This window comes from Sesamum indicum, linkage group LG8 (assembly GCF_026168435.1).
Source record: "Sesamum indicum cultivar Baizhima isolate 11 linkage group LG8, ASM2616843v1, whole genome shotgun sequence".
Taxonomy (NCBI): domain Eukaryota; kingdom Viridiplantae; phylum Streptophyta; class Magnoliopsida; order Lamiales; family Pedaliaceae; genus Sesamum; species Sesamum indicum.
This window is the reverse complement of record NC_142664.1, coordinates 3,626,082-3,653,744: the sequence shown is the minus strand read 5'-3', so window position 1 is coordinate 3,653,744 and position 27,663 is coordinate 3,626,082. Positions and strand designations below refer to the sequence as shown.

The following is a 27,663-nucleotide window of genomic DNA, read 5'->3' as shown; positions in this document are numbered from 1 at the left end:
TATCATTTTTATTAGGGATAATTATATTTACACCTTTTAATCTATAATTTATTTATATAAATTATTTTTATTTTTTTTTTGGTAATTACAAAAACCTTCCATGACAATAAAAAGGAGTAGTTTGTGTAATAATATTAAGTTTCTTAGGGGTGTAGGTATATTTTTTTTAAAAAAGACATAAATAATTTGTATAGATAGACAATAAATTAGGATATGTATATATAATTATCCATTTTCATTATGAAATACTATATTTATATTGTTATTTATCCTCATATATAAGGGTGTCGGTAGAAACTTATATATATATATTTTTTCAAAAGTGTGGAATTTTTAAAAAGTGAATGAATTGTAATGATGTAAAAAATGAAAGTATTTGAAAGTAATAGTTATAAATTTAAAAAAATTGAATATTACCAACTTATTTATAAAATTACTTATCTTCCTGATAGGTGGTAGAAAAATAAGCCTAAATTTGAGAATATTGATCCAGATCGTTCAAATGAGGTCAGGTCAGGCATGGCGCTTCTGAAGACAAGGTCGAATGATTCCTAAACCACCTGGAGATGTGGATCCTGAGAACAATGAAGATCGTTAGGCTAGTTGGAAAGTCCCCAACTAAGACCCTTCAATGCTTAAGTTAGTATAATATGAGGTTGCAAGTGATCTAGAAGGTTTAATGTGGTCGAATAAGCAATGAACACGACGTACCATAAATGATTTTGAACAGCGGTATTTATAGATTCAAGCGTCTGTACATAATAGGTCCATGTAGCGGTATCCCAGAGAATACCTACTGTAAGATAAATGGTTGATATTTGGGGTTTCAAACTCTGGGTTGGATGGGGCGAGTCAGTCTAGAGACCCGACCCGATAAATAATACACGGATCTTGTGACTTTTTTATTATTTTCTTCATTTAAGAGGGTATTTTCGTCTAATTGTTACATAGGAGAGTAGTACCCCTATCAAATACTTCTAACCCTAATAAAATGACAACAAATACACAATAAATTTAGAGACTATTATAAAAAGAAAAAGAAAAATATATATACGTACTCGAACATAATAAATTAATAAGATAATAATTTTTTGGAAGACTCTTATACATATTAATGGTCCCTTGAATATTTTAAATTAATAATTCTATAAAATTCTAAATATAACTAAGACAACTTAGTAAAATATAATTATATTGTTGTTTGTTTCTTCTTAAAATTTAAATCTAATTGTATTTATCTTTAATTTTTCTTACTGCATCCAAAAGCTCTGATATTGCGTTCTCATACTGCAACAAAAAATTGCGAATAGTAGTTGTCACTAGCTATGAGTGTTTCCTTCCACGTATTAGTTGCAAAGGCATTCTATTATTTTCAGTTTCATACTCAATAGATTTGTTGAATCGAAAAAAAATCTCTTTAAATTAATAAATTATTAATTTATCGATTAATTAATACCTCTTTAAATTAATATTATATGATCTCAATATTATTAATTTATAAAAATTTCACTGCATATCCACTGTGACACAATCTCGAGATACTAGTAAAAATTTCAAACTATAAACATAAACAAAATAAAATTACATAAAAAAACAAAACAAGAACAAAAGCACAACATCACCTCCACATAATATATTACAAATATTTGCTCAAGTTCTTACACGAGTGTGAAAAGACACGGAAAATCACACTAAACTGATTTAAGATGTTAAAAAACAACACAAAATAAGGAGGTAAAGTTCACAGACAAGGCCCTAATTGTCTGCTAATCCTTTGGCACCAAATTGTACTTAGTTTTTTTTTTAAATCCAGCGGTGGTGTTGTAAAGAGTACAACTCCAGCAATTTTTAAAGTAAAAAATATATATGGGCCTTTGCTTTTTATTTGAAATATCTGTTAAAAAAAAATTAAGGGTTGGGATTTATTAGACAAATGATGAGTGGGTTTGGGTGTAGGTGTAGGTGCTTTTGGGAACACCATCAGATCCACTGTGGTTGAAATGATTTTAGGGTTTAATTTAATTTTTCATTAGCGGCTTATGGTGTTAGAAAAGAAACTTTGTGTCGTGGACAAATCACTATCTTGAAAGTGAAATTTTGGTACTATTATGGTGCAAATAACGTAAATCATTCGCTCCCTGAAATTAACACAACTATAACTCTCTAACACATGCAGTCGTGGTAGAGAAATTGAAACAACGAACGAAAGAACACTCAGAAAGAGAAAGAGAGAAAACAGAATAGAAACAGAGAAGAGAGCTTGATTTTTGTGTGTCAAATGAATCAGAGAATGAGGCTATTTATAGAGAAGCTGACTCGATTTTTTGAGAAAAAGTAGTAAACAGGACTCTAAATCATCAAACAAAAATGGGTAAGTGGGGCTCTTCATCAACAGACAAAATACAGGTAAGAGGAGGATTTTTCTCAAAATACATGACGGGCAGGCGCACACGTGTGATAATTCTTCCAAAATCCACATACCCATATTTCTCATTCTAAAGATAATAAATTGGCTCAATATATATAGATGAAAAGAAGTTTATGTAACCCATTTGATAAGAAAAAGGCCATTTACTTAGTCATTCCTAACATGTGGTGCCCCAACTCTTTCTACCCATGTGCATTCATTACAAAAAAATCATTTTAAAGATAACTATTTTTGTAACGGCAAAATTAATAATTTGAAATAATTTTTTTTAAATTGTAACAATTATTGTAATAGCACCTCTTACCGTAATTTTTTTAGGCATTACAAAATCTTTGTAACGGCTTGCTTCAACGTTGTAACGGCCATAAGAGACCGTTACAATTGTAGTTCAATTGCAAAAAATGCATTTGGACCTATTTTTGGAACGATCAAATTAAATTTGATTTAATTGTTATTGGAACGGCTTTTGAAACACATATAGGTATGGTTGTGCTTGAATATAGGAGTGGTATTTGGAATACTTTTTGTAACGGTCATGCGTTATGTTGTAATGGTTGTCTACCTTTGTTACTGTTTTGGTAACAACTTTTTGGACAGCCTTTTTCAAATTTGATAACTATTTTTTACACGATTTTTGTAACGGTTTCATGATTATATGACAGTTATTGGTATTCTAAAAGTCATTGCAAATGGAATTATAAAAACTATTCCATATAATATTTAATTATATTTAATCTATTTTAATATTCTTTTGGTAAGAATAAATTATTGAATTTTTTGTTATATCTAGGTAGTTTTAATTTTTTAAACGTGCAATACTATATAAAAAATATATAATATAACAAAAAAATAAAATTATTTTTTTTTACATTGTATCTTTAAAAATAAAAAGATCTTAATCCAAATCAGCATCCCCTTCGGCCGGAACTCATCGTCGTAGTTGTCGACGTCAGGTATTGGGGATCAGCTGAAGGCTGGGCTGCTGGAGGATTAGGTCAGGTGGGATCCATCCGCCGTCTCACTTCTTGAGCCTCGCTGATGATCGGGACCTGAGAAAATAATAAACATTAATAAATGCATTATGTATAAAATTATATTTTTGCTAATATATTAAAGAATATTATTATAAATTAACACAAAAGTTACATAAAATTACACAAATTAATGAAAAAAATGGCAGATATTACGCATATTTTCTTAAATTAATACAAATTACATAAATTACACAACTTACATAAAATTAAACAAATTACACATATTTTCAAGAATTACATAAAATTAAATCCCAACTTTTTTTCTAATATTCATAAGATTACAGAAATTTGAAACAAATTTAAAAAAATACATAAATATATATTTTCAGAAATTACTGAACACATTAGAGAAATATTTTCAGAAAAATTCAAAAATTCTAGAAAATTAAATTTATAATTTTTTTTAAATTACACATATTTTCTTAAATTAACACAGATTACATAAAATAACACAACTTACACACATATTCGTAAAATTAACATAAATTTTCAAAAACTTAGAAATTAAAAAATTTCAAAAAAATTAAAATAAGTTTCAAATTATTCGAAATTACTGAAAAATTTTCAGAAATATTTTCAGAAAAATAAATTTTAAAAATTTTCAGAAATTCTTTTCAACATATTTTCATAAAATATAAGCTTTTAGAATTATTTTTAAAAAAATTCCAAATTTTCAGAAAATAGATATTTTAACGGCTTGTAGACCATTCAATTGTATTACGTTTTGTAACGGCTTTATATTTGATTTTTAAATCTAATGTTCTTTTTTTCCGGTGGCCATTACAATGCCAACATGGCCGTTCCAAAAATCATAGTAAATTTTGGGGGAATTTATTTAAATAATACAGAAAAAAGAAATTAGAGATTTGGTGTAATTTTGAAGTTGTTAAAAAAGTATGTGTCACGATTGCTTCGCCCACCGAAAAATGAAAAATATGTGTCTCGGGGTGCCATCTCTCTACTAATACAGTAATTAAGTGGGTGCCAATTTCAACATGCCCACACTGTAAAACACCAAGAAACCCCATATTTTGGAGTACTTGCAAAACACGAATATGACGTGGTGCTAGTTGGAGGACACGAAAAAAGGCTATTCACCACGTCGTACGGATAATATTGTATCCGTATTTTCGGACACATCTTTAGACCGATGATTTAATTGCCCGTACAGAACACTGGTATCAATAGGGCCAAAATTAGACATACTGATTTCAAATATTTTTAAAAATTAACTGAGAGGAAGAACAAGAAAAAACTGCCCAAGAGGAAGAACAAGAAAAATTGCCGAGAGGAGGAAGATGAAGAACAACAATGTAGGCAGCTGCTTTGCTTTGTGAAAATTTACATTGCAGCTCACACTTAAAATAGTGTGAGCTGCAATGTGTGGACAAATGACATTATTGTTGAGCCACCACACTGCGTGAGTGCGGTGGCTCAGCACCTGGTTGCTGCAGCCTGCACCATCTTTTTTTTTTTAATTGTTTATTCATGCCACCGCGGTCAGTGACCGCGGTGGCATATTAAATATTTTTTTTTTTAAAATTCTGTGTCACCGCGGTTCATCACCGCGGTGACACTTGAAAAAAAAAATTTAATGGAAATTGTGGCATCACAGTATCCATTCACTTTTTTAAACCTTTTCAAAATACACCAAATCTCTAAAAAAAATTTTCTGCATTATTTAAATAAATTCCCCTAAATTTTGTAGCGGTAAAAAATTTGTGTCGATTTTTGTAATAGCCACGGCGAATTATATTTGGAATGGCCTTTGGAATAAATTTTCAAACGGTGAACTTTCACAAAAAGAAAAGGTGTTCCAAATTTTTATAGCAATTTCAAAAGCCGTTCCAAATTCTTTGGGTAAAAAATATGACGTCAAAAATATTTTTTCCATTTTAAAGTTGCTACAAAGACCGTTCCGGCCATTACAAATCCCGTATTTTTTTTTGCAGTATTTGTTCCTTGTAATAAAACATCCTAATTTCAATTTTCTTAATAGCGATCAACGTAGCAATTCTTTTTAAATATATTAACTAGAAAAAAATATGATCTTTTGTTATAGTTAATCATTATGATTAAAAGTAAAAATTATGGTAAATGCTACTAATTAATCATGACTGCACAATAATTATTACCCATTATTTTTGTAAATGAGGTTAAAATATTAGTCATATCCAAAATTCAAATATTTCAGGCATATCCAAAATCATGACAAATATTTATTAATATTAGTATTAGTTGGGAAGTTTTTGAAGAATTCCTGTGAGAAGTTTCAGTAACGCCTAATACATCCCTGTTAAGTAGGCCTCCTTGTTGTCGTTAGAATTCTTATTCATGAGTTGTATGGAGATATTTATGTCATTGTGGTCGAAATTTAAGTTATTACATTGATTTTATTTGACCGTGATAAATAGTCTTAATTTATCATTATTTTCAAACCGTAGTGTTTTATAGTGTAGAAAAAATCAATTATTTTTGTAAGGACATGATCACAAAAGCCTATAAATTATTATTATGGAATATTGAGTTTGAGTAGCTAAAATCCTGACATAACCTCATCTAGATGCAGAGCGGATCAAAACTGCACCTCGTAACCAAGTCATAGGTCTATTACTGCGACCAAGTTTGTGAAATGGATTATTTATATTATACCAAATGACATAATGATTGTGTTATATTCGATAAATGAGGAGTGTATAGTCTAAAATGAATGATCAATTACAAGATACGTTTTATTGTTCTTGTCATATAATTAAATTAGAATAAGAAAATTATATCGAATCGAGAGATTTCAAATATGAGGAAATGATTCATTATTATAGAAAAAAATAATTTTTTAAATTTAAAATTTAAAAAATTTACCTCTTAGAGCAATCAATTCATTTTTTTTAAATCAAATTCCTCATTGTTAATTTGGGTAAATTACATCCATATCTCCTAAAATTTGGCGTAGCTATAAATTTCTCTTCATTATTTTGAAAATTACAAACATCTCCCTTATTTTAACGTTTGTCTAACAACAATCTCATTCCATTAGCCATCGCTAGGTTTTTATCTAATTTTGTGGTGAATTGGCCAAAATGTCATTTTTGGATTATTAATTTTGTATAAAATTTAGAATTTTTTAAAATGCTTTTATGGATTAATATGCCTTAGTATTATTTATTTTACCCACCCTCAGATTTTTTAAATATACATAAAAAATAATAACACAAGTAAAATAGTAATTTCCACCTCACCATTAGGGGACTATATAATTATTTTCCATTTGAAACTGATATTTATAGTGTTTTAATTAATTTGAAGGGTTTTGCTTATTTTGTCAAATTTAAGAAAAAATAGTTGTAATTTACCATATTAGTTTATTAAAATGTGAGCAAAGGCTAAAAGCGATAAACAAGTACAATACAGGCAGATATGATGGGCGTTGGATTAAAAGATTAGTCAAATGGAAATGGACCACAATTTTTTGGAGTTCCACAACTAGACTAGGTCCAATTGACAACCCATCCCACGTTAATTAATTACCACATTTATGAAATCAATACTATTACATTATGCTCATAATTAGCTTTCCAGCCCAATCCATCACACTAATTATGGGTACAGCCATTCATAATCCTCCTGTTTTGCCCTCTGCATTGTACTCTACCCTCATCAAATCATTGCTTGGCGTGCCCTTTCCCCACATGCTAATCAAAAGCCCAAGATTTATTTTTTAGTATTTTATTTTCTCTTTTGTTATTATTATTATTTTTTAATTTATGGGTTTTGGACTCTTGAAACGAGGTATGAACTTGGGACATTTTCGTAACTAACTCTTTTTTGACAATAAAAATGATGTTTAACCTCATCGAAAGTGTAAACTGAACAACAAAAAAGTGTATAATTGATCAGGACCACCACCTGTTGTTGGCCTGTATGGAAAATCTAATTTATTGGCAGGCAAGCAAGCAAATTCTACGACTCATGCTCCAGCTCAATGGACGCATCACTCAAATTAAAATAATTTTTTTAATCGAATTATATTTTAAATACGCTAAATTTGACAATTGTGCTTCTGTAATTTGTTTTACTTCCCATATGTTTCGTTGTATATATATACTCATACGTAAGATATGTATTTTAGGACATGTTATACACTTAAGTCATGTTTACTAATGAGGAATACCAATGATTTCCTGCGTTATCGGGGTTTGGCCAGTGTTTCCTTCCGAATAACGTAGCCCGGTATAAAAGCGCATGGCCCGGTACTGTGCTGGATAAAATGCCGGATATGGATCCGGACTACGGAGGTGGGATTAGAATCCCGTCTTGTTATCCCATTTTACTGTATCTTCCGAATTTATCTTTGTATCCTCGGAATTACACCGAAAATGACGAAATTGTCCACTTCCACCTACCGACTTCAATTCCCTGTCAGTTTTCATTTCCCACCAACGCCTTCTACCTCATTTTAAAACTTTCCTCTGGAAGAGTGCTGTTGCAACCACACTGTGTTCCCGCCGGCAAAGTCAGCAATCCCGTCCGGTGAGTTGTAAATGGGTAAAACTTTGTCTGCATATCTACCTTTTTCATTTCAACTTGTTGGTCCTCCATTATTTTTGTTCGAATCTGATTTGAACCCCTTTGTTACTTGTCATTGTCTTAATTGCTCCTCCCATACTTTATTACATGTAATTGGGTGCTGTGGAAATGAATGTATAGGTGTTGATGAGATGAGATGAAATGAAATGAGTGGGCATGAGTAGTTTTGGTAATTGGAGTGAAGTTTGTGAGTGATGAGCATTGAGAAGACTTCTGTGTGACACTTCACCGACCAATCATTGAAATATCTCTTTTCCTTTCACCTTTCTCACCACAAACCTTTCTAAACCCAAACTTGGAATTAAATATTAAAGATGCAAATTTAATGTGTCCCGATTCTTTTTATTATTAAAATTAAATAATTCCACATATCTATGTATATAATCGATTATAAAGCTCTGAATTATGAAGATTTTACAATTTGTGAGAAAAACATATCTAAATTTGAAGCAAAAATAAATAAATATTTCATGTATAAGTTAATGATGAAATACACAATTCATTTTCATGATTATTATTCATTCAAATTTTGAGTTTCTGAAAATGAATCATAGTACTAGAAAAATATGAATAAATGAAAATTTTATAAATATAAATTAATGGGGTCATAATATATGTGAAGGGAGACTATTATCTAATTTTTCTCTCCAAAAGTTAATCCAAGAGCTGTAAGCTTATTCTTAAATTTTATACATTTATGGATCAAATTACGTGTCATTTTGGAATATGGTATCAACTATCAAGGCTTCAAAAACTTGATGTAATGAGAGACGTGGAACTTGTAAAGCTTTGTTGTGACAGAAAGCTTTTAGACTTGTTTTTCTGTGGATTTATTGTCTATCTATAGGCATGAGTAAAGTTTAGATAACTTGGATTCACTTCGATTGAGCTTGAACCCATGTTTTTATTTTCTAACGGGCCGTAATTGAATATGCTTTAGCCCAATTAATCAATCCAAAATAAAAAGAAAAATCGGGCTTGTTGAGAATTCACTAATTTGAACATGTTTAAAGTTCAAATTTATTATGGACTTTATATTCGAAACTCCAATTATTAGTCAATTTATTAGGTCTTTTCTGAATGTCAACAGTAATGTTTTGGTTTGGGCCTCGGCCCACTAGAGTTAGCTTTGTTGTCACCTTTGCAATAGAGTAGGCTTAGCCCATTGTATATAGGCTTACACAGGCCGACAACATATTTTTATGGGATTTGGGCCTGGTTGAATTGAAGTCAGTAGGACAACAGATTACGAGTATACGGGTTTGCTCCAAGTCCAAACCCGTACCCGTCAGCAACAAAATTCAAATTTCAAATGGATCTCCATGACTGCATCCCTAAAAACCGGAGCGGGCAACGGTCACCAGCCAGCTATTATTTATTTATTTATTTTTTTGAAAAATATCAACCTCCTTGTCCTACTGACTTCAATTATAAAATCCCCCTCTCCGCTAACCCTAAACTCGCTCAGAAGAATTTCCTCCAGAGACGTCTTTGTATACGCCTCTGGTCCTTCTCCTTCCTTCTCCAATCTAGATCTCTTTGCGTCTTCCTAAAAACAAAGCGAAAATGAGAGAGTGCATTTCGATCCACATTGGACAGGCCGGTATTCAGGTCGGCAATGCTTGTTGGGAGCTCTACTGCCTTGAGCACGGCATTCAGGTTTGTGTAGATCTGCATTTCTCCTTTTTTCAGCGGTTGATGTCTCAGATCTGAATATTTTGTTGTTCAGTGCCTTTAATTTCTTAGATCTATGGGTTTTGTGTGTTTGTTTTAGCTTTTTCGTAAATACGGATTGATTTTTGTACTGATCTTATCTGATTGTTTCATTTGGTTTAATCACCAATCGAAATGCCTTAACGCGTTATTAGTTGTTGTAATGTAATTTTGTCAGATCTAGTGGTATGTTGACGTTATTTTCTTCCTGAAAGTAAATTTACCAAGCTATTCGTGATCTGTTCTTGTTTCTGTCGTTCAAAATGCCTTGAACGAGTCGTTTGGTTTCCGTAATTTTATTAGATCTAGAAAACAATTGGTGATCTAAAAATGAAAATGCCATAATGTGGTTTCTTAATTTGATCAGATCTAGCGATTTCCTGAATTAATTGTGATTATTATTCGTAAACATCTATTTGTTCCTTAATGAGCTGTACGTTTTTCTGTAATTTTGCCAGGCCTAATAGCTTCTCGTTTATTTCTCGATTCCTATTAGATCTGGTGATATTTGACGGTATTGAACATTTGCTGCTTCTGTTTTTGCAGCCCGATGGGCAAATGCCTGGTGATCAAACCGTAGGCGGTGGTGATGATGCATTCAACACTTTCTTCAGCGAAACTGGCGCTGGAAAACACGTCCCTCGCGCCGTGTTTGTAGATCTAGAGCCAACTGTGATCGATGAGGTCCGCACTGGCACATACCGCCAGCTGTTCCACCCCGAACAACTTATCAGTGGCAAAGAAGATGCAGCCAACAACTTTGCCAGAGGCCATTACACCATTGGCAAAGAAATTGTCGATCTTTGCCTTGATAGGATTCGCAAGCTGGCGGACAACTGTACCGGGTTGCAGGGATTCTTGGTCTTCCATGCTGTGGGTGGTGGTACTGGATCTGGGCTTGGATCTCTCTTGCTTGAGAGGCTTTCTGTTGATTATGGTAAAAAATCAAAGCTGGGTTTTACCATTTACCCTTCGCCTCAGGTTTCAACTGCAGTTGTTGAGCCTTATAACTCTGTGCTTTCAACTCATTCTCTTCTTGAGCACACTGATGTTGCTGTGCTTCTTGACAACGAAGCTATCTATGATATTTGCCGTAAATCACTTGATATTGAGAGGCCTACTTATACAAATCTGAACAGGTTGATTTCTCAGGTATAAATTTCTGGGATTCTTGGAGTTGTATGGTGTTATTTGATGAAATTTTTATGCATTGGTTAATGTTTTTTATTAATAAATATTTTTTATTTTAATGTGCAGGTGATCTCTTCTCTGACTGCTTCTCTGCGGTTTGATGGAGCTTTGAATGTTGATGTGAATGAGTTCCAGACCAACTTGGTCCCATACCCGAGGATTCACTTCATGCTTTCTTCATATGCCCCTGTGATCTCTGCTGAGAAGGCCTACCATGAACAACTCTCTGTTGCTGAAATTACCAACACTGCTTTTGAGCCATCATCCATGATGGTGAAATGTGATCCCCGCCATGGCAAATACATGGCCTGCTGTCTGATGTACAGGGGTGATGTTGTTCCCAAAGATGTGAATGCTGCTGTTGCCACCATCAAGACCAAGAGAACTATTCAGTTTGTGGACTGGTGCCCAACAGGATTCAAGTGTGGTATCAACTACCAGCCACCAACTGTGGTGCCTGGTGGTGACCTGGCCAAGGTGCAGAGAGCTGTTTGCATGATTTCCAACTCAACCAGCGTTGCTGAGGTCTTCTCAAGAATTGATCATAAGTTTGACTTGATGTATGCCAAGCGTGCCTTTGTGCACTGGTATGTTGGTGAGGGTATGGAGGAAGGAGAGTTCTCTGAGGCTAGGGAGGACTTGGCTGCTCTGGAGAAGGACTATGAAGAAGTTGGGGCAGAGTCTGCCGAAGGAGAGGAGGATGAGAACGACGACTACTAAGATCTTGATTGCTGAGAAAACATTATGAAGCAAGCCAATGGTCTCATTGGTTTTTAAGTGTGTTTACAAGCTTGTTCTGTATGGCTTGATTTCGTTGTGCTGTTTGATGTTGAATTAAGAACAGTTAATGTGATTTCTTCTTATCTTGCTGTATGGCACCGAATATATAATTGAAGTTTATGTTTTTGTGGTTCTCCTCTTATCCATGCCTGGTTGTCATAAATCTCATTATTCATCTTTGATCAAGATATTTATTCATGAGTCGTAATCCCATAGCTGATTTATGTCAAGATATTTTCAGAGCAGTGGGGACGATGAATAATGATGCTTGTTAGTTGTATTTCCAACGCTTATAAGCTACTCAAATTGTTACTTGGGCAGGTGAAACACCAAGATTAAAAAGCTATGTTAATTACAGCTTCGTCTGTTCTCTACATTAAACAATCATATGAAAATCTAAATCAACATCTTTTGAACATAAACATAGATAGAAATTGAAACATGGGATAGGCAATGCTGATCAAAACCTGGTTTTAAGGTACATATATGCTAAGACTAAGTCGAATAAAAACCTCAAAAAGCATTCTTGCTGAGAGGAGAAGCAGGCAACAGGGGCCTGGAGAAAACCATGTAATGCGTCACTCCCAAGTACTTATCTCTCCAACTCACATTTCCTTCTCCGATATCTTCCCCAATATTTGAATCCTCTGCTCTGATCCTCAATATCTGGCTATGCACCCGCACCTTCCACGTGTGTACCACCACCTTCGCCTCTGGTGCTGCCGCCGACCCTTTACTCCCTTCATCCATCTCCTCCTCCTCGTCCTCCGGAGATTCTAGTAATTGGAAATATATATTCTACCCTTCTGGATGCTCTACTCAATTGTAAAGGCAATGAGAGTGTGTGTGTATATATAGCGATAATAGTAGGGGAGGAGAGAGGGTGAGCGGAGAAGTGTGCCCAGTTGGCTAGTTTGGCCAACCTTCCTGCAGTTCCAGTTGAGATACGCTTTCTCATGGGAATGAAGGCGTTCTGGGTCTCTGACACGTGTCGTGAAAGCAGCTGAGATTCACCAGTTGGCCGGTAATAAAATTTTGGAGGTTTTGCATTTTAGGATGGCAATCACAGTATATCAATGGGGAAATTTTAGGTCGGATGGGGCTCCGTGTTTTAATCACATTGCGTAGTATATTATATTTATCTTATGCTTACAATTTAAAGAGATGATCAAGAACTATATTATAGTTTTCTGATCGTTTCTATTCATCAAATTTAATTTGAATAAAAATTTTTGTAAATAAAAAACGATAAATTCAGTCTTTTATTTTCTATGAAACCTTTCTATGTTAATATTTTGATGAAAGAGAGGCTATTTCATTTAATCTATGGTTAATTAAATTTAGCTTTTTCCGAAATATGAAATTATATATACTTGTATTCTTTTTCAAAATTTTTTATTTATAATTGTATCATTCCCATTAAGGTTCGAACGAAAAATACTGACGTTAACAAAATATTTACATAAACTTTAATTTTTACCACTCATTCAATATTATGTATAATTTATTAACAAACATATCATGTTAATATCTTAATAATTATAAGGAGGTAAATATAAACTAAGTATATCTTCAATAATTTATATCGAAAGCTGAATAAGGCATAAAATTTGAAGTTTACATATTTTTCTTTGGTCGAGGTGATGCATTTTCTATTAAAATCCCAATAAAAAAAGTATAGATATAAATGGAGAATTTTCGTAAAGGTGAAATCATAATTTCAAAAGTTTTTTTTTTTTTTTTGGAAAGAAAGCATAATTTTATATTTTTTTAAAAATTTAAATATAATTATCCCTAAAATCTATCCAAGAACTTCACCTAAATTCACTACCCTACGAGGTTTTGGTACATGACACATCAACTAGGTGGTGATAAGTAGTTGTAGTAAATACATGTGAACTCAACTGAGAAATTCTTATGGTGGTAATAGATTTTGCATGTCGCATTCTTTGCTTATCACTAACAAAGCTTTATGGTAATGCGTGATGAGTGGGGCAATTTATTACTTGAATGGGTTCAACTTCCATGTTGAGTGCAATGAGTTTATTACAAGCTTTCTTAATGATATCTTAAGTAGGCCTAATTGCGGTTAAGTGGTTGGGAAGATTAGATCTAAATCACATCAAGAATGCAACATTATCAACTTCTATGTCCTTTGTGACAAAAATATATTAGGATAATTTACATTCACCTAATTTAAATATTGATCTAATTACGAATACATGTTGATTATTTAAAACATTATTGATATCTTTTTTTATATATGACATAATTATATAACCTTTGGGGGATAAGGTGGAAATGTCAACTTGACCCTCATATTATTTTTTTTTAAAACAAAAATTGATAAAATATAAAACAATCTAATGTTGGATGGATGTTATTATAAAAAAAAAGTAAAAATTCGATGTTAGACGAATGTAATACTTAAAAAAATTATGTAAAATTAGGATTAAGTACAGTTAGATCCCATTTGAAAATATAAAATTGGACTTTCTCTTGAAAAAAATTTGAAATTACATTTAGACCATATTCAAAATTTCATCATTTATACTTAATCCTCTTTCTTTAGGATTTGGACAAAAAATGCCGACGTTAGTAGAAAAAATAAATAAATATTCAATTTTACTCCTCATTGAACATTTTCATTTAATAATTTTGTACCTATAAGGAGAAAAATATAATGATGTTAACCTTACTTTATATATATATATGCGTATGTGTTTGAAGGAAAATTTCTTGAGGGGGTGCAAGCGTAATTTTGAAATTTTTTTGAAGGAAAGTGTAATTTCGTATTTTAAAAGTCTGTCTATGTAATTAACACGAAAAATTATAATCCAGAATCCAAAAAGATATTTTTAACAATTCAATACAAAATAACATAATGAATCAATTGTTGGACGAATTTATTATGAGAGGGGTAATAGTAAATTATTAAACAATGAAACTTGTATTTATAATTGCATTAAACCTTATATGAGTTTGATATAATTTACCCAAAAATAATTATTATCTAAACAAATATATATACAAAATAAGAGAATCGACTCGTTTTATGATGAAATGACATAATTCACATTATTTACCATGGAATAACCATTATTGGCATAATATTTTTTTTGGGTCCATTTTTTGATTTATTTGCAAAAAAATCCCGTCCCAATTAAATCTACAAAAAACCTCCCGTGTTTAATTAAATATCACTCACGTCCCACTGCCATTAGTCAACTCTGACGGCGTTAGTGTGTGAAAGAAAATACCCGTTATAACCTTATTACTTATTTCAGGTAAAACATAAATTTTCACCTTTCAATTTTACGGGAGATTATAGTTAAAATTTGAGAATAGGATTTTTGCCAAAAATTTGGGGCCAAGGTTTTTTCAATCTTTGGATCTTACTGATTTGAACTAGGACCCTGAGAAGAATATTACAGGTTAGTATGTTAGTCTCATGCTTTTGAATTTAATTTCTTGGTCATCATATTTCTAGGGATTTGGATTTTTTGTTTGTCTTTTGATTAATATTGGTCTCCACATATCTGCTGTTGTTTTTTTTATGTTTGTTTATGGCCTTTTATGTTATGGTATCTTTATATGATTTTTTATATTACTAAAGTTTTACTGAATGATGCTCTGTTGAATTATTTAATTAATAGTCTATTTATGTAAGTTCAATTGTTAATTGGATTCTCTAATGGTCCCCACCAGCTGGACATTCTCTAATTGGATTCTCTAATTGTCCCCTGCATATCCTGTCCCCAACCCATGACTGAAGTAATTTTAAAATTGATGTTTTGTCGAATTAATTGTGTGATTAATGGTAGGTTGTTTTGTTTTATGCAACATGGTGTTGCCTAATTATGCATAGTTTGATGTATGGGTTGGTGGGGTTATTGAATGGGTACCCATTGTTAGGTATGTGGGTGGTATTAGAATGTGGTTTCTCAAAGTAGATAGAGAGAGATTGTACTATGGAGATATAATTGATATGTATACTGGCAAGGGGTAAGGATTTGAATATTGTTGGATTTTATTGTTTTTCTGGTGTAAGTTTGGATAATGGTATTTAGGATTTTGAATGAGGATAGTGATACTATTGAATTATGGAGAGCATACGAGGGTTTGGATGTAATACCATTTTACTTTGAAGAAAAACAGGGCCTTTTATTGGTGATTTGTACTTAGGGTAATATAATTTCAACAGATGAACAACAAGTACCTTTATTGTCCTTTCATAACCAACTCGAAAGAATCCATTAAATGAATTTACAGATGATTGGTCTGTTGATATGTTGGAAGACTCTGAAAATGACCAAATTGAAGCTGAAAATCCCTTTGAACCTGAAATTGAAACCGAAAATGACCAACCTGAACCTGAATTTGGAACTGAAAATGACCAAGAAGATCTCCCAATCATAAATGAACTTGAAAATGCATATGAAACTCACCCTGAACTTGGCCAAACATCTGAAAATTCACCTGGACCTTCATAGACACCAGGAAACCCTCCTGAACCTGAATATGCACTTGAAAATCCTACTGAACCCGAACAAACACCTGAGAGCCCCCATGAACCTGAACAAACAAATCGAAATTAACCTGAGAATCCACCAATAGAAGGCTTTAGTGATGAGGGTGGGGATGATTCAAATGTTGGTGGCTATGATGCCTCAGCATCCCAATGTCCTTCATGGATGTTAGAGGATTTAGAGGGTCCACTTGATGATGATATATTTGAGAGTAGGCCAGATGGTCATGCTAGAAGATTTTTTAAAACAATGAGGGCTTTTTTGAGGGAACAAAAAAAGAAAAGAAGAGCAGAGAGAGAACCGAGAGAACAAGAGGAGAGAACAATAGGAGAGAGTGGGTGGTTCAGTGATTTTAGGGAAGAAGAGGAGCTTATATCTTTGAGGGAGTCAGATGATGAAGGTGATGGGGTTCCAGTGTAGAATGATAGAATGGATGGTGGGGATGTTGACTTGTAAGTAGGGATGAAATTTGCTACTAGAGAGAAATATAAGGATGTGTTGAGAGATTGGGCAGTGAGAAGAGGTTGGGACTTGAAATTCATAGAGAATGAAAAACATAAGATTACTGCTAAATGCAAGAATGAATGTGAATGGAGGATCCATGCTTCCAGAATAATGAAAACAACAACTTTCCAAATTAAATCAATTAAAGGAAGACACACATGTGCACATAGAATTGAGAACAAGCTAGCAAATTACAAGTATATTGGGAGAAAAATAGAGCACATCATAAGGTATAATCCAAAAGAGGGGTTAGAGTTTTACATTTAGATTAAGTGTAACTGCATAAAGTGTACAGAGCCAAGAGGTATGCCTAACATTTGGTGAATGGAAACATACAAGATGAACAATTATATAACTATCGTGCAACTGTATAGAATCACAACCCCAGGAGTACACTTGTGTTGAAGGTTGACAAGTCTTTAACTCCACCTGTGTTGCAGAGGATGTGTTGTTACCTCAGTGGGTTGAGAGAGGGTTGATGTAGGCTTGAGTGCTTCCGTAAAGGACTATACAAAGGTCAGTTATTATCTGTTGTGGGAAGGGAGGAAATGATAATATTTACTCTATAGCAATTGCATATGTTGAAATTGAAAAATTTGACACATGGGAGTGGTTATAAACTTGTTGCTAAGGGATATTGGATCTCATGAACAAAGAGGGTGTGTTTTTATTTCTAATAGACAAAAAAGCAGTCCCTAGTTTAGCTCCTAATGCTAAACATAGGTTCTGTTTCAGACACATGTACAACAACTTCAAAGGGAAATTTAAAGGGCAAGAACTGAAAAAATTATTTTGGAAGGCTGCATCAACATACAATGTTAAACAACATTTGAGGTGGATGAAAGAGATAGAAAAAGTGATGCCTAAAAAATTCCCTTAAGATGAAACTGCATATGACTGGTTAAGTGAGATACCTGCTCCTCATTGAGCAAGGTGTTTTTTCCCTTCAAGAACAAAATGTGATACGTTGGTCAATAATATTTCAAAGTCTTTCAATAGTTACATTTTAGATGCAAGGGAACATCCCATTATTGATATGTTTGAGAGCATCAAAAGGAAATGTATGACAAGAATTCAGATGAAAAGACAAAGAATGGAAAAATATCAGGATGTTGTTTGTCCTAATATTTGAAAAATGATTAAGAGACAAAGGAGGCATGAGAGCAGAAATTGTTTTCCAAGTTGGGCCGGTGAAGACAAATTTGAAATAGAACACTTTATAGAAAACCACATTTTGTATTTGAGGGATAGACACTATTCTTGTGGGATGTTTCAGTTGGTAGATTTCCCTTGTTGTCATGCAATAGCCTCAATTAGCTATCACAAGCTGAATCTGGAGGAGTATGTTGATGATTACTTCAAGAAAGATGCTTACTTTAAGGTTTATGGGCACATGACTAGACTTGTGCTTGGAATGCATGATTACAAAGAATCACCATTGGGTACTGTTCAGCCTCCTCAAGTCAGATCATAACATGGAAGACTCAAAAAAGTAAGAAGGAGGGATGCCAATGACATTAGAGATGGAGTGGTGTCAAGGAAGGGATTGTCTCATAGTTGTGCAAATTATTTAAGAACAGACCATAACAAAAGGAGTTGTACAAATCTTACTCATCTCAATTCAAAAAATACACAAAGTATTTTATTTTGTTGATGTCTTGTAACTCAAACCGAAGAGGCTTAACACATGCTTTAAAACTCTAAGTTTTAGTTAGTTTAACTAAGTTTCAAATTAACACTATGAAGTGTTGTTGATTTCACAATTTTCAAAAATGATCAATGCCTTTCAAGTGCCACACCAGTCTTTCCAATCAAGAAATGATCAGGTAAAGATTTGGTTTTTTATCTGATAACATTCAAATTCAAAAGTTTAATACACTTGTTCATGACCCCAAACTGAAAGCAACAATGTTGAAATACTGCACCAAAGACTTGCCACCTCACTGTCTCTCCCCACACTTGCAGGGAGAGAAATAAACACAACAATCTAGAGGCCTCCCATATCAAGACCATCTTGTACTCAACTAATGAGTGGACAAAGGCCCCCACCTTCTTCAATTTTCCAGAGGTTAAGGAGGCGCACACAACATGATTCAAGACTAGCTTTTGTGACCCTAAGGTGTTCAAATCTTGCACAAAGAGATGTGACCACTCAATTTACAAGCCTATTCCAGGTTTCCCCACAATCCAACAATATTTTTCAGGTATTTAATATCTCCTAACAAATATTGATTTCACTTTTTGTATTAAAAAAATCAGTTAATTCTGTAATACATTGCATTATAATGTGCAAATGGTTGCACCTGCTGAGTCTCAAGCAATGAGCAACCTAGAAGTATTCTACTTAATAAGATGTTTATTTTTTGCAATTTTTTTTTAAAAGTAATTTCCCAATATCACTTTAAGGCAATTTGTAGGCCCCTATTGAGTTTTCTCAAAGACCATTACCACAAGTTCCAAGAAAAAAAGCAACTGCTTCCAGTTTCCAAAACATCCAAATTACAAAAAATATCTGAAGATTCAAGTAGATCATCAACATTTCAAAGGGAATATTGTTCTTCAAATAGGAGTACTTTGAATTCACTTGAGAAGCTTTCTGCGTCATATAGGCCAAGTCAAGGTGAAAAATGATAGCTTGTTGGTGTTTTTTGGAAGTTTTTAGTGTGGACTAATTATAATTACCTGATGACTATATTTGGATAGGAAACATTTTCTAAGCAGGACACATACTATGGTTTTTGAAACTGTTGGTAGTTTTTTGTAAGCAGTAGACATACTATGATTTTTGAAGTTTCTTGCACCTTGTGACTAATGATGTATTTAACAGTTTCCATTTGTCATTTTGGCCTTTTTGGGATGAATGAATGAAATGTATTTAATTGTCTCAGTTTGTGAGGTATTGAATTTTTTTAGCTTATTGTTGGTATTGTTTTGGCTAGTATTTGTCTATGTTTTTTACTAAATATATGAATTCTGCTTTGTTATTACGACTTCCCGTCTGAATTTCTGGTTTCCTGGAAACCCTTTTGAGTAGTTTGTGGTTCTATGCACTTTGTTTTACTCATAATTGAGCAGTTTACAACAGCAAATGAAGAGCTTTTGTTGCAAATGGTCCTAGTTTTCAATACATAATCTATTTCAATCTATTGCAATTACCAAAGCAATAACAAGTACAAATAATGCCTTCATCATTTTTTGATTTTCCCCTAACGCTTTTATATTCGCTGTTAATTCATAGCAAATGGACAATACGTCTTTAAAATTGTCTTCAATTGTTCCACTTCCAGAATAAACTTCTTCTTCAATTGTTGGATATGTCGATCTTGAACTTGGCTGTGAAACTTTTTCAAAAATACTAATCAGGTCCAACGAACAAAAAAAATTACATTCATTTGTCCTAAGGATAATTTTTCCTCACTTTCTTTGGTTGAACCTACAACTCTAATTGCGGCATATTTTTGATAATAACATCTTGGATTTTTGTATCTCAAATCAATTTTTTCTTCTTTGGATGAAGATCTTCTAGGAGCATAAGACATTCTACAAAATTAAAAAAATAGGGTAAATTACAACGACCTCCTCTGAGATTTGACATAATTACAAATACCCCTTGTTGTTTGAAAAATTATTAATACCCCTCTAATTTTGTCGATCATCAACAATTAGCCTTGAGGTTTGGTCCATATAATTTACCCCAAAAAAAAATTAATAACAAAGCATTTCAATTTTCATAAAAAGAAATTACAAAACAATAATAAATAGAACAAATAAACTTTTAGTACCTGCAATATAATCGTACAATCAACTGGTGCAAAAATGGGGTAGAATGTATGTTGTGTTGGTCAATATTTATAAGGATGAAAATGGGCATTTATGTCAATTCAAATAGAAAAAAAACTAAAAGGCTTATTCCTTTCGCACTTCTAGAACGTGTAAGCCACCCTCTGTCTGTTTTTTATGGAGGGTGGGTTTTTCGCAAAGTTTCGTATTACAGAGCTGCCTTTCAGACTATTTTCAAAACACAAGTAAATTTTTAACAATTTTTTCGTATTTCACAAGAGTGTCCTATGCATTTTTCTCCATAATTATCTATATTATTATATAATAAAAATCCTATTTTTACTCACAAATGATAGTTGTGGACACAGCAATACCAAATTTTGAGAATACCAAAAATACCTCTTGCTTAAGAAACCACTCTCCATCTTCTTCTATAATATCGCACAACTTTCCACTCCTCAGTTCTCACCCAGCAAATGAAGATGGGTGCCGTGGTTAAGTACTCCGTATCAGATTCGGTGGTGCAGTGCTGGTCGGAACCGGCGTTGAAACTATCGTAGAAAGGACGGCCATGATTTTTTGGGAGAGTGTGTTTGTGGGTTGACACAGATTTGGTGAAACACAATAAGATTTCTTGCCATCATTTTGTTTTGTATGTTTTCACATAATGCGCAGTTCACGCACACAAACAATGAGATTTCTTGGTATCATTTGATTTATTTTCACATAAGAAATATGTATGTTGATGGTGGGGAGTGGGCGTACAGAAATAGAATGGACAATTGTTCTTCAGAATTAATATAAGGAGGCAAGTCTTTTTCATTGGAACACCTCACATTTTAAAACTAAAGGGGCTCTTTTTTTTAGCCGATTGCCAACTTTTTATTTTCAATTCAATTGCATTATTTATAGGGATCTCTAAAGTTTGCTTTTGTCTAATAAATAATTGGATTTGTTTATATTAACCCAAAAATTAAGTAAAAATTGATATTTACTTTCAATTGACTTATTTATTATAGGTCATTTTTTTTTGTCTACACTACTCTCATAATTATGAAGATATACTTCATCACATGCATTAATGCGTAAAGACGTATGATAGTAATTGTCATAAAAAAAAATTTCTGACCTGCAATAAATTAGTAATAAGTCAATTTTGAGTAAATATAGATTTTTTTTGGTAAATTTTGACTAATGGAAGAATTTGTTAAAAGTAAGCAAATCTCAAGAATGCTAGATACAATTTTTCAAATTACAGAGGGTTTAGGTGTAATTACACTAAATCTCAAGGAGGGCAGTGTAATTATCCCTTATTTATATACTAATCTAATATTTTTTTCAAGGAATAGGATTATCAGAAATCATAGGATTGGAATGAAAATAACTGAGTTAATTATAGGGTCATGGCTCATTTATCCAAATTAAAGAGTGCCTATATCAAGAATCATCTCTCTCTCTCTCTCTCTCTCTATAATTAATTTATAGTATAAGGTGTATATTAATTTTAATTTTTTTATTATAATACTACAATAACCTATATTAATTTTAATTTTTTTCATTTTGTAAAGCTACGGTCTTCCGTCACTCATAACTCAACGTATTGTTCAACAATCTTTTTATATTTATAGAGTTTATTATGAATTGCGTTTTTTAATTTTTTTGCTGTTTATGTAGGTTAAAATCGAATCTACAACTACAAATTTGATTGGTTCATTAAATTCAAATTTTAATTTATGAAAATTTTCGCTTTAGTTCAATAGAACTCCCTGTCTTTAATTTTATGGGATTTTGTTGTAAAACGACTATATTGTAAAATTTATTTTATTTTCAATTGTTAACTATGCATATTGATTTTTGTGATCAATTTAAAAAATATAAATAATTCTTGCATTACATTCAATAAAATTATGTACTCGAAAACTACGTGCCACCGTTGCTAGTTGAAAAAAAAAAAAAAAAGGAAAGAACACATCGACCTCAGAAACTTCGTGGGCCTAGCCCATTTAAAACTGATAATTTTTTGGGCTAAGCCCAGTATCTCATTGGAAACGGGTTTAGGGTTTGTTTGTATATTAAAGAGATGGTCGTCTACTCAGCTTTTTTCTTAGTGTTTCTCTGCTTCAGCCGACGTAACCTGCGACCATGGTTCACGTTAGTTTTTACCGCAACTGTAAGCTTCCACGGGTCTACTTTCTCTTTCTTTCTTGCTCTTTATGCGTTCTCGTGTATGTAATTCCGCATTTACATTTTCTGAATTCTTGTATGTGTGTGCATCTTTGTGTGTGTTGGGCGCTGATGCACTCGGGATTCGTATTTGCGCAGCTTTTTGTTAGTGATTTTAGGTGTTTGGATCCGGTTCAAATGATCTTGGGTTTGGATTTACGATTAAGCTTAAATGCGCTTTTCTAATGTTTCTGGGGACCGTGATTGATATGATTTTGATCCGCATTTTGCGGTTACTGTGTTGTATGGTGATTAGTTGTTTAGGAATCGGCCGAAGATATTAAGTTTTGCTTATCTGGGAAGCCTGAGGAATTGTTGTCACGGGATTGGTTAAGATCTTGGGAATTGCTGTACTCGAATGATAGTATTCTGATTTGTTTTTCAAACGAAGGGAAGATAGGAGGTTGATAAATTTGGTTTTCTTGTGTTTTGCTTGAGCAATTCGCCACATAATTTCATGCTCAATCTGTGAGAAAATTGTTGTTGCTGTTTATTCTTTCTTTAAATTCGTTTTTTTTTCCCCTTTTGCTGTTGATGATTCTTCGGACGAATGATGGATTTTGTATTTAATTGTAATGTAGATGGGAAGACCTTCAAGAAGCCTCGTCGTCCCTATGAGAAGGAGCGATTGGATGCTGAGCTAAAGCTTGTTGGAGAATATGGACTGCGGTGTAAGAGAGAGCTATGGAGGGTGCAGTATGCATTGAGTCGCATCCGTAATAATGCCAGAAACCTTCTCACTCTTGACGAGAAAGACCCACGCCGAATCTTTGAAGGTGAGGCCCTTCTCCGCAGGATGAATAGGTATGGGCTTTTGGATGAAAGCCAGAACAAGCTTGATTATGTCCTGGCCCTTACTGTGGAGAACTTTCTTGAACGCCGGCTTCAGACTCTTGTATTCAAGGCTGGCATGGCCAAGTCGATTCACCATGCTCGTGTGCTCATCAGGCAGAGGCACATTAGGTATATATTCTATTAGAGCATCCCTCTTGTTTTCAGGTTCATTTAAATTCTGCAATTTGGTGTTCTATATCACTGCATAAGCTCTCTTTTCCCATAGGAGTGGTTTCTTTCACTAAATGAGAATCTTATCTATCATGATCAGGAGAGTTGGTCAATATTTCCGCATTTTAGATTATATCTCGATTGTGTATGTAATAAACTCTCCCATGCCAGGGTTGGAAGACAGGTGGTCAACGTGCCGTCCTTCATGGTGAGAGTTGACTCACAAAAACACATTGACTTCTCCCTTACTAGTCCGTTCGGTGGTGGTCGTGCTGGGAGAGTGAAGCGAAAGAACCAGAAAGCTGCTGCGAAGAAAGCTGGTGGTGGTGATGAAGAGGAGGATGAGGATTAAGCAGTTGCATTGATAAAATGCATAAGATGCAGAGCTCACGGCTATTTTCTTTACTCTTTTTGAAAGAGCCATCATGTTTGCAACTCCAATTTTAGTTTTGGTGACATCCATCCATCTCCATTTCTCTGTTTTCTGCCTTTTTGATACGAAATGTTAAGAAAGAATTTTGGGTTTGAGTTGCATTCTTTGTGCAATGCGATGATCGGTCTTATATGGTTTATTTTACATTTAATCAATTGGGAGCAATTTGTCTGCTGAAGTTCACTGCTCAGTCAATTGACCAACACTGTACAGCACCCTAAGTCATCAAACTGGAAGTCGTTCACCTCAAGAGGATCAAAATTCTTAAGAATACGAAGGCCCAGCAAAACAGAAAGTGATGACTATTTTACAGTTCCATATGTATCAAGAGTTAAAGGATGATATTCTCATATACAATTGTGACAAAATGCAATTGGAAGTAAGACTAACAGACATTTGATGTATAGTGTTGTAACTTGAAGTTTGTTTCGTTTGAAGATAAACAAATGCCTGGAGTGGACTTGCGTTCAAGCTATGATGGTATGGTAGTAAAGTATGCTTTGTGTAGCATGGTGCAATACCATCGTTGACATTCTCTTAATTCACATGATGATGGATTTGTAATTACAGATAACAACAAAGTCAAGATGGCCGAGCGGTCTAAGGCGCCAGTTTCAGGTACTGGTCCGAAAGGGCGTGGGTTCAAATCCCACTCTTGACAATGTTTTTATTCGTTGTGTAGGGAAAAAATGAATATTTTAGGACAAAGGTGGAAGTAGAACCATATTTGAAATAGCAATCAATTTTTCCCCTTTAAAACGAGTCTTAGAAACATAAATGAATGTTTAAGGTAGAGGAGAGGGAGATACTATGCACATCATAACATCCTGCTCAATTCTTGTTTTCTTATGCAAGAGCCAACAGCCCCTGTAGGGGCACTGTGAGATAGAATGTGATGGGGATTAAGGAAATTATCAGTAAAATGACATAAATGTCTTTAAAATAGGCAATTTATTATAAGTACAGTCTTAGGATCCGTGCCCTCTCACTTCCGTTGGGTTGAGGAACCCAACCCGATTCCACGACCCAACTCAAAGACCTACTCTTGGAGACCGTTGATTTACCTGGCATGCTACAAGCTAGGATCACGATACGTGACACAATATAAGTGGACTCCTTCAAATATGTAAATGGACTCACTCAAACATTATAAATACCTCATGTATAGTTAATTTATAGTAAGACACTTATTACACTGAAATACTTGTGAAATACTTTAAGATCTCGTTTAGATCCTTCTTTTATCTCGAATTCCATCACTAACTTATTCATCAAATGGGTATTAGATAGAGACTCCCAACAAGCCTTATGATTTGCATTCTTTTCTTAGGTCCCAGATCCTTTCGAAGACGCGAGGTAGTTGACGATCTACGACCCGAATCAAAATGAAATAAAACATATGTAGAATTTGTTGGGTTTTAAATGCGTGGGAGATGATTTCTCTATAGTACGGCTAGTGATCATATAATCAATACAATGACAGACTGAGAGCACACACGCCTCACCTCAAGAAGAGTGGCATTGTTTCTGCCTAAACAACTCCACAAATGACCTAGCCGTTCCCCTAATGCTATTCTTGTATTATTGTATCAGGTCAACACAGGAGTTCTCCCAGACACTTCAGTGGCCACAATTAATCTTTGGAGAAAAAAGAAGTCAATAAAGCGATTGAGATTTGAGGGAACTCTAGAGGAAAACCTGATGCCTCGTTCCAGCTCTTCCTGACCTCATGCATATGATGAGTGTACATACGTACGCTTCTGCCATTTATACCGTGCATGCTGGTCTCATGTAACCTAGCTAATTTCCAGGTTATATATTGCTGGACGAGAACTTGGACGCAACATTAAACCTGGCCGCAACAATGGGACAGGTGAAGAACTAAGATGCGGTCGGGATTACACTGCAAGAATATATTCTTGCCGGCACTGCATACTTTTCGTCATGATTAACCAGCTAGCCCTGATGATACATCTAATACTAGGACACATGAAGATTGAACAACCACTTAAAACATCGGTTTAAGGTGCGAAATTGAGAATCTAAAGGAATATTGCTCATAATTCCATGAATGATATATAACAAAAGAGGAATTTGGAAAGTAAGGGGCGGAAAGATACATATATATATCGAAACGTCGTAGTCAGTTCTTGGCAAGATTATTCCCTTTTCATCATTTAGCCTACATCCTTGACAAGGTTCACACTCTTGCATGCTTTTCTCTGTATGTCAGGCGTCGTTTGTTCAACTGTGCACACAATTCAGTTTAACTCCTTCCTTCGAAATCTATAAATAGCCAACGTACAGCCGGGCAATAGTGAAACTAACAAAAGAAGAGCAGAATCAATTAGTCAGGTTTCGTCTACAGTTCCCTTAGAACACTTCATTGGGTACTACTTTTTCGTCACACCCAAGTGTTTGGGGGAATTCCGAGTGTCTCCCCACATTAACCACTCCAAGGTCACGTTTGGACATGCAGATGACATTTTAGTTTTTTGTAACACATTTAATCATTAGTTCAAGTAGGTCAAGATGGCCGAGCGGTCTAAGGCGCCAGTTTCAGGTACTGGTCCGAAAGGGCGTGGGTTCAAATCCCACTCTTGACAGTATTTAGTTTTTGACAAAATTTTATGGTACTTTTATTGGGAAAAAGTAGGTGTGATTAAGGTGCACTTTTGATTTTTTTTAAAGCTATTTTCTATTTGAATTGCCATCAGCAGTTTTATAAAATAAAATTTAAATTTGTCACTTTTAAAATCAAAATAAAAAATGTGATTAATAAAAATAAGATATTGAGACTAATAAAAAGCTAACAAAATATAATAAATTTTAAAAAAGCATGTGGAATGCCAAGTCCTAATTGCAATGGTATTTGATATAGCAAATAATTCTGTAGTACAACTTAAAAACATTATTTTAGCCCAATAAAATTAAGAAAAAATCACAAACAATATATTTAATCAAATAATTAAAATTTCTTTCAAATTAATCTTATGTGTTTGTTGAAGATGGAAAAGGGGAGAAAAAAGAGAGAAGATGAGGGAAAATTAAAGAGAAAAAAAGAGGAAATGAGAAATTTTGATGAACTTGCTCTATTATTTCAAAATTTAAAACTAAATTTAAATTTTACAAAAATGAGTTTTGATAATATATGAACTTTGTGTTTCTATAATTTAAATATAAAAATTCTTCTAAATAATTAATTAATTTTATTAAATTATTATATATATAATCTAAAATTTAATTATATATTTAAAGATATGGTTCCATTTTGAGGACTTTTTTTGGGTTACAAATCAAGACCAATTCAATAACATAAAATTTAATTAGTTAGCTGGTGGTGGAGGTTGTGAAGGAAAGAAGCGGACAGAGTATGGATCAGAACACACAGACACCGTCTTAAGCATGCGGATTGCTAAAGTCTCTTGTAGTCTAGTTAAAATATTGTTTAACTAA

The 27,663-nt window shown here is 33.5% G+C and overlaps 2 protein-coding genes, 1 long non-coding RNA gene and 2 other non-coding genes across 5 annotated transcripts; 4 read left to right on the top strand and 1 right to left on the bottom strand.

Moving 5' to 3' along the window:
* Positions 1-9,547: 9,547 nt before the first annotated feature.
* Positions 9,548-11,777, top strand: LOC105167662 (tubulin alpha chain-like). Its single transcript, NM_001304396.1, is given in 3 exon segments — positions 9,548-9,708; positions 10,309-10,914; positions 11,020-11,777. Coding segments are annotated over 3 exon segments (1,353 nt in total). The 5' UTR covers positions 9,548-9,615; the 3' UTR covers positions 11,674-11,777.
* Positions 11,778-15,938: 4,161 nt separating this feature from the next.
* Positions 15,939-17,497, bottom strand: LOC105167661 (uncharacterized). Its single transcript, XR_848266.3, has 2 exons — positions 16,182-17,497; positions 15,939-16,074 (listed from the first exon to the last, which is right to left on the bottom strand). It is a non-coding gene; the product is annotated as an uncharacterized LOC105167661 (long non-coding RNA).
* A 5,085-nt stretch (positions 17,498-22,582) lies between these two features.
* LOC105167659 (small ribosomal subunit protein uS4y) lies at positions 22,583-24,308 on the top strand. The gene is made up of 3 exons (XM_011087458.3): positions 22,583-22,716; positions 23,351-23,732; positions 23,946-24,308. Exons 1-3 carry the CDS (start codon positions 22,689-22,691, stop codon positions 24,124-24,126), a joined length of 591 nt encoding a protein of 196 aa, XP_011085760.1. The 5' UTR covers positions 22,583-22,688; the 3' UTR covers positions 24,127-24,308.
* A 480-nt stretch (positions 24,309-24,788) lies between these two features.
* On the top strand, positions 24,789-24,868 carry TRNAL-CAG (transfer RNA leucine (anticodon CAG)). Its single transcript has one exon. It is a non-coding gene; the product is annotated as a tRNA-Leu (tRNA).
* A 1,865-nt stretch (positions 24,869-26,733) lies between these two features.
* TRNAL-CAG (transfer RNA leucine (anticodon CAG)) lies at positions 26,734-26,813 on the top strand. Its single transcript has one exon. It is a non-coding gene; the product is annotated as a tRNA-Leu (tRNA).
* Positions 26,814-27,663: the final 850 nt, after the last annotated feature.

Excerpts from the sequence above, each read along its gene's own strand:
- LOC105167659 (XM_011087458.3), top strand. The coding sequence starts at position 22,689 with ATGGTTCACGTTAGTTTTTACCGCAACT. Across the intron at positions 22,717-23,350 it reads CGTTAGTTTTTACCGCAACT|ATGGGAAGACCTTCAAGAAG; the intron begins GTAAGCTTCCAC and ends ATTGTAATGTAG. Across the intron at positions 23,733-23,945 it reads ATCAGGCAGAGGCACATTAG|GGTTGGAAGACAGGTGGTCA; the intron begins GTATATATTCTA and ends CTCCCATGCCAG.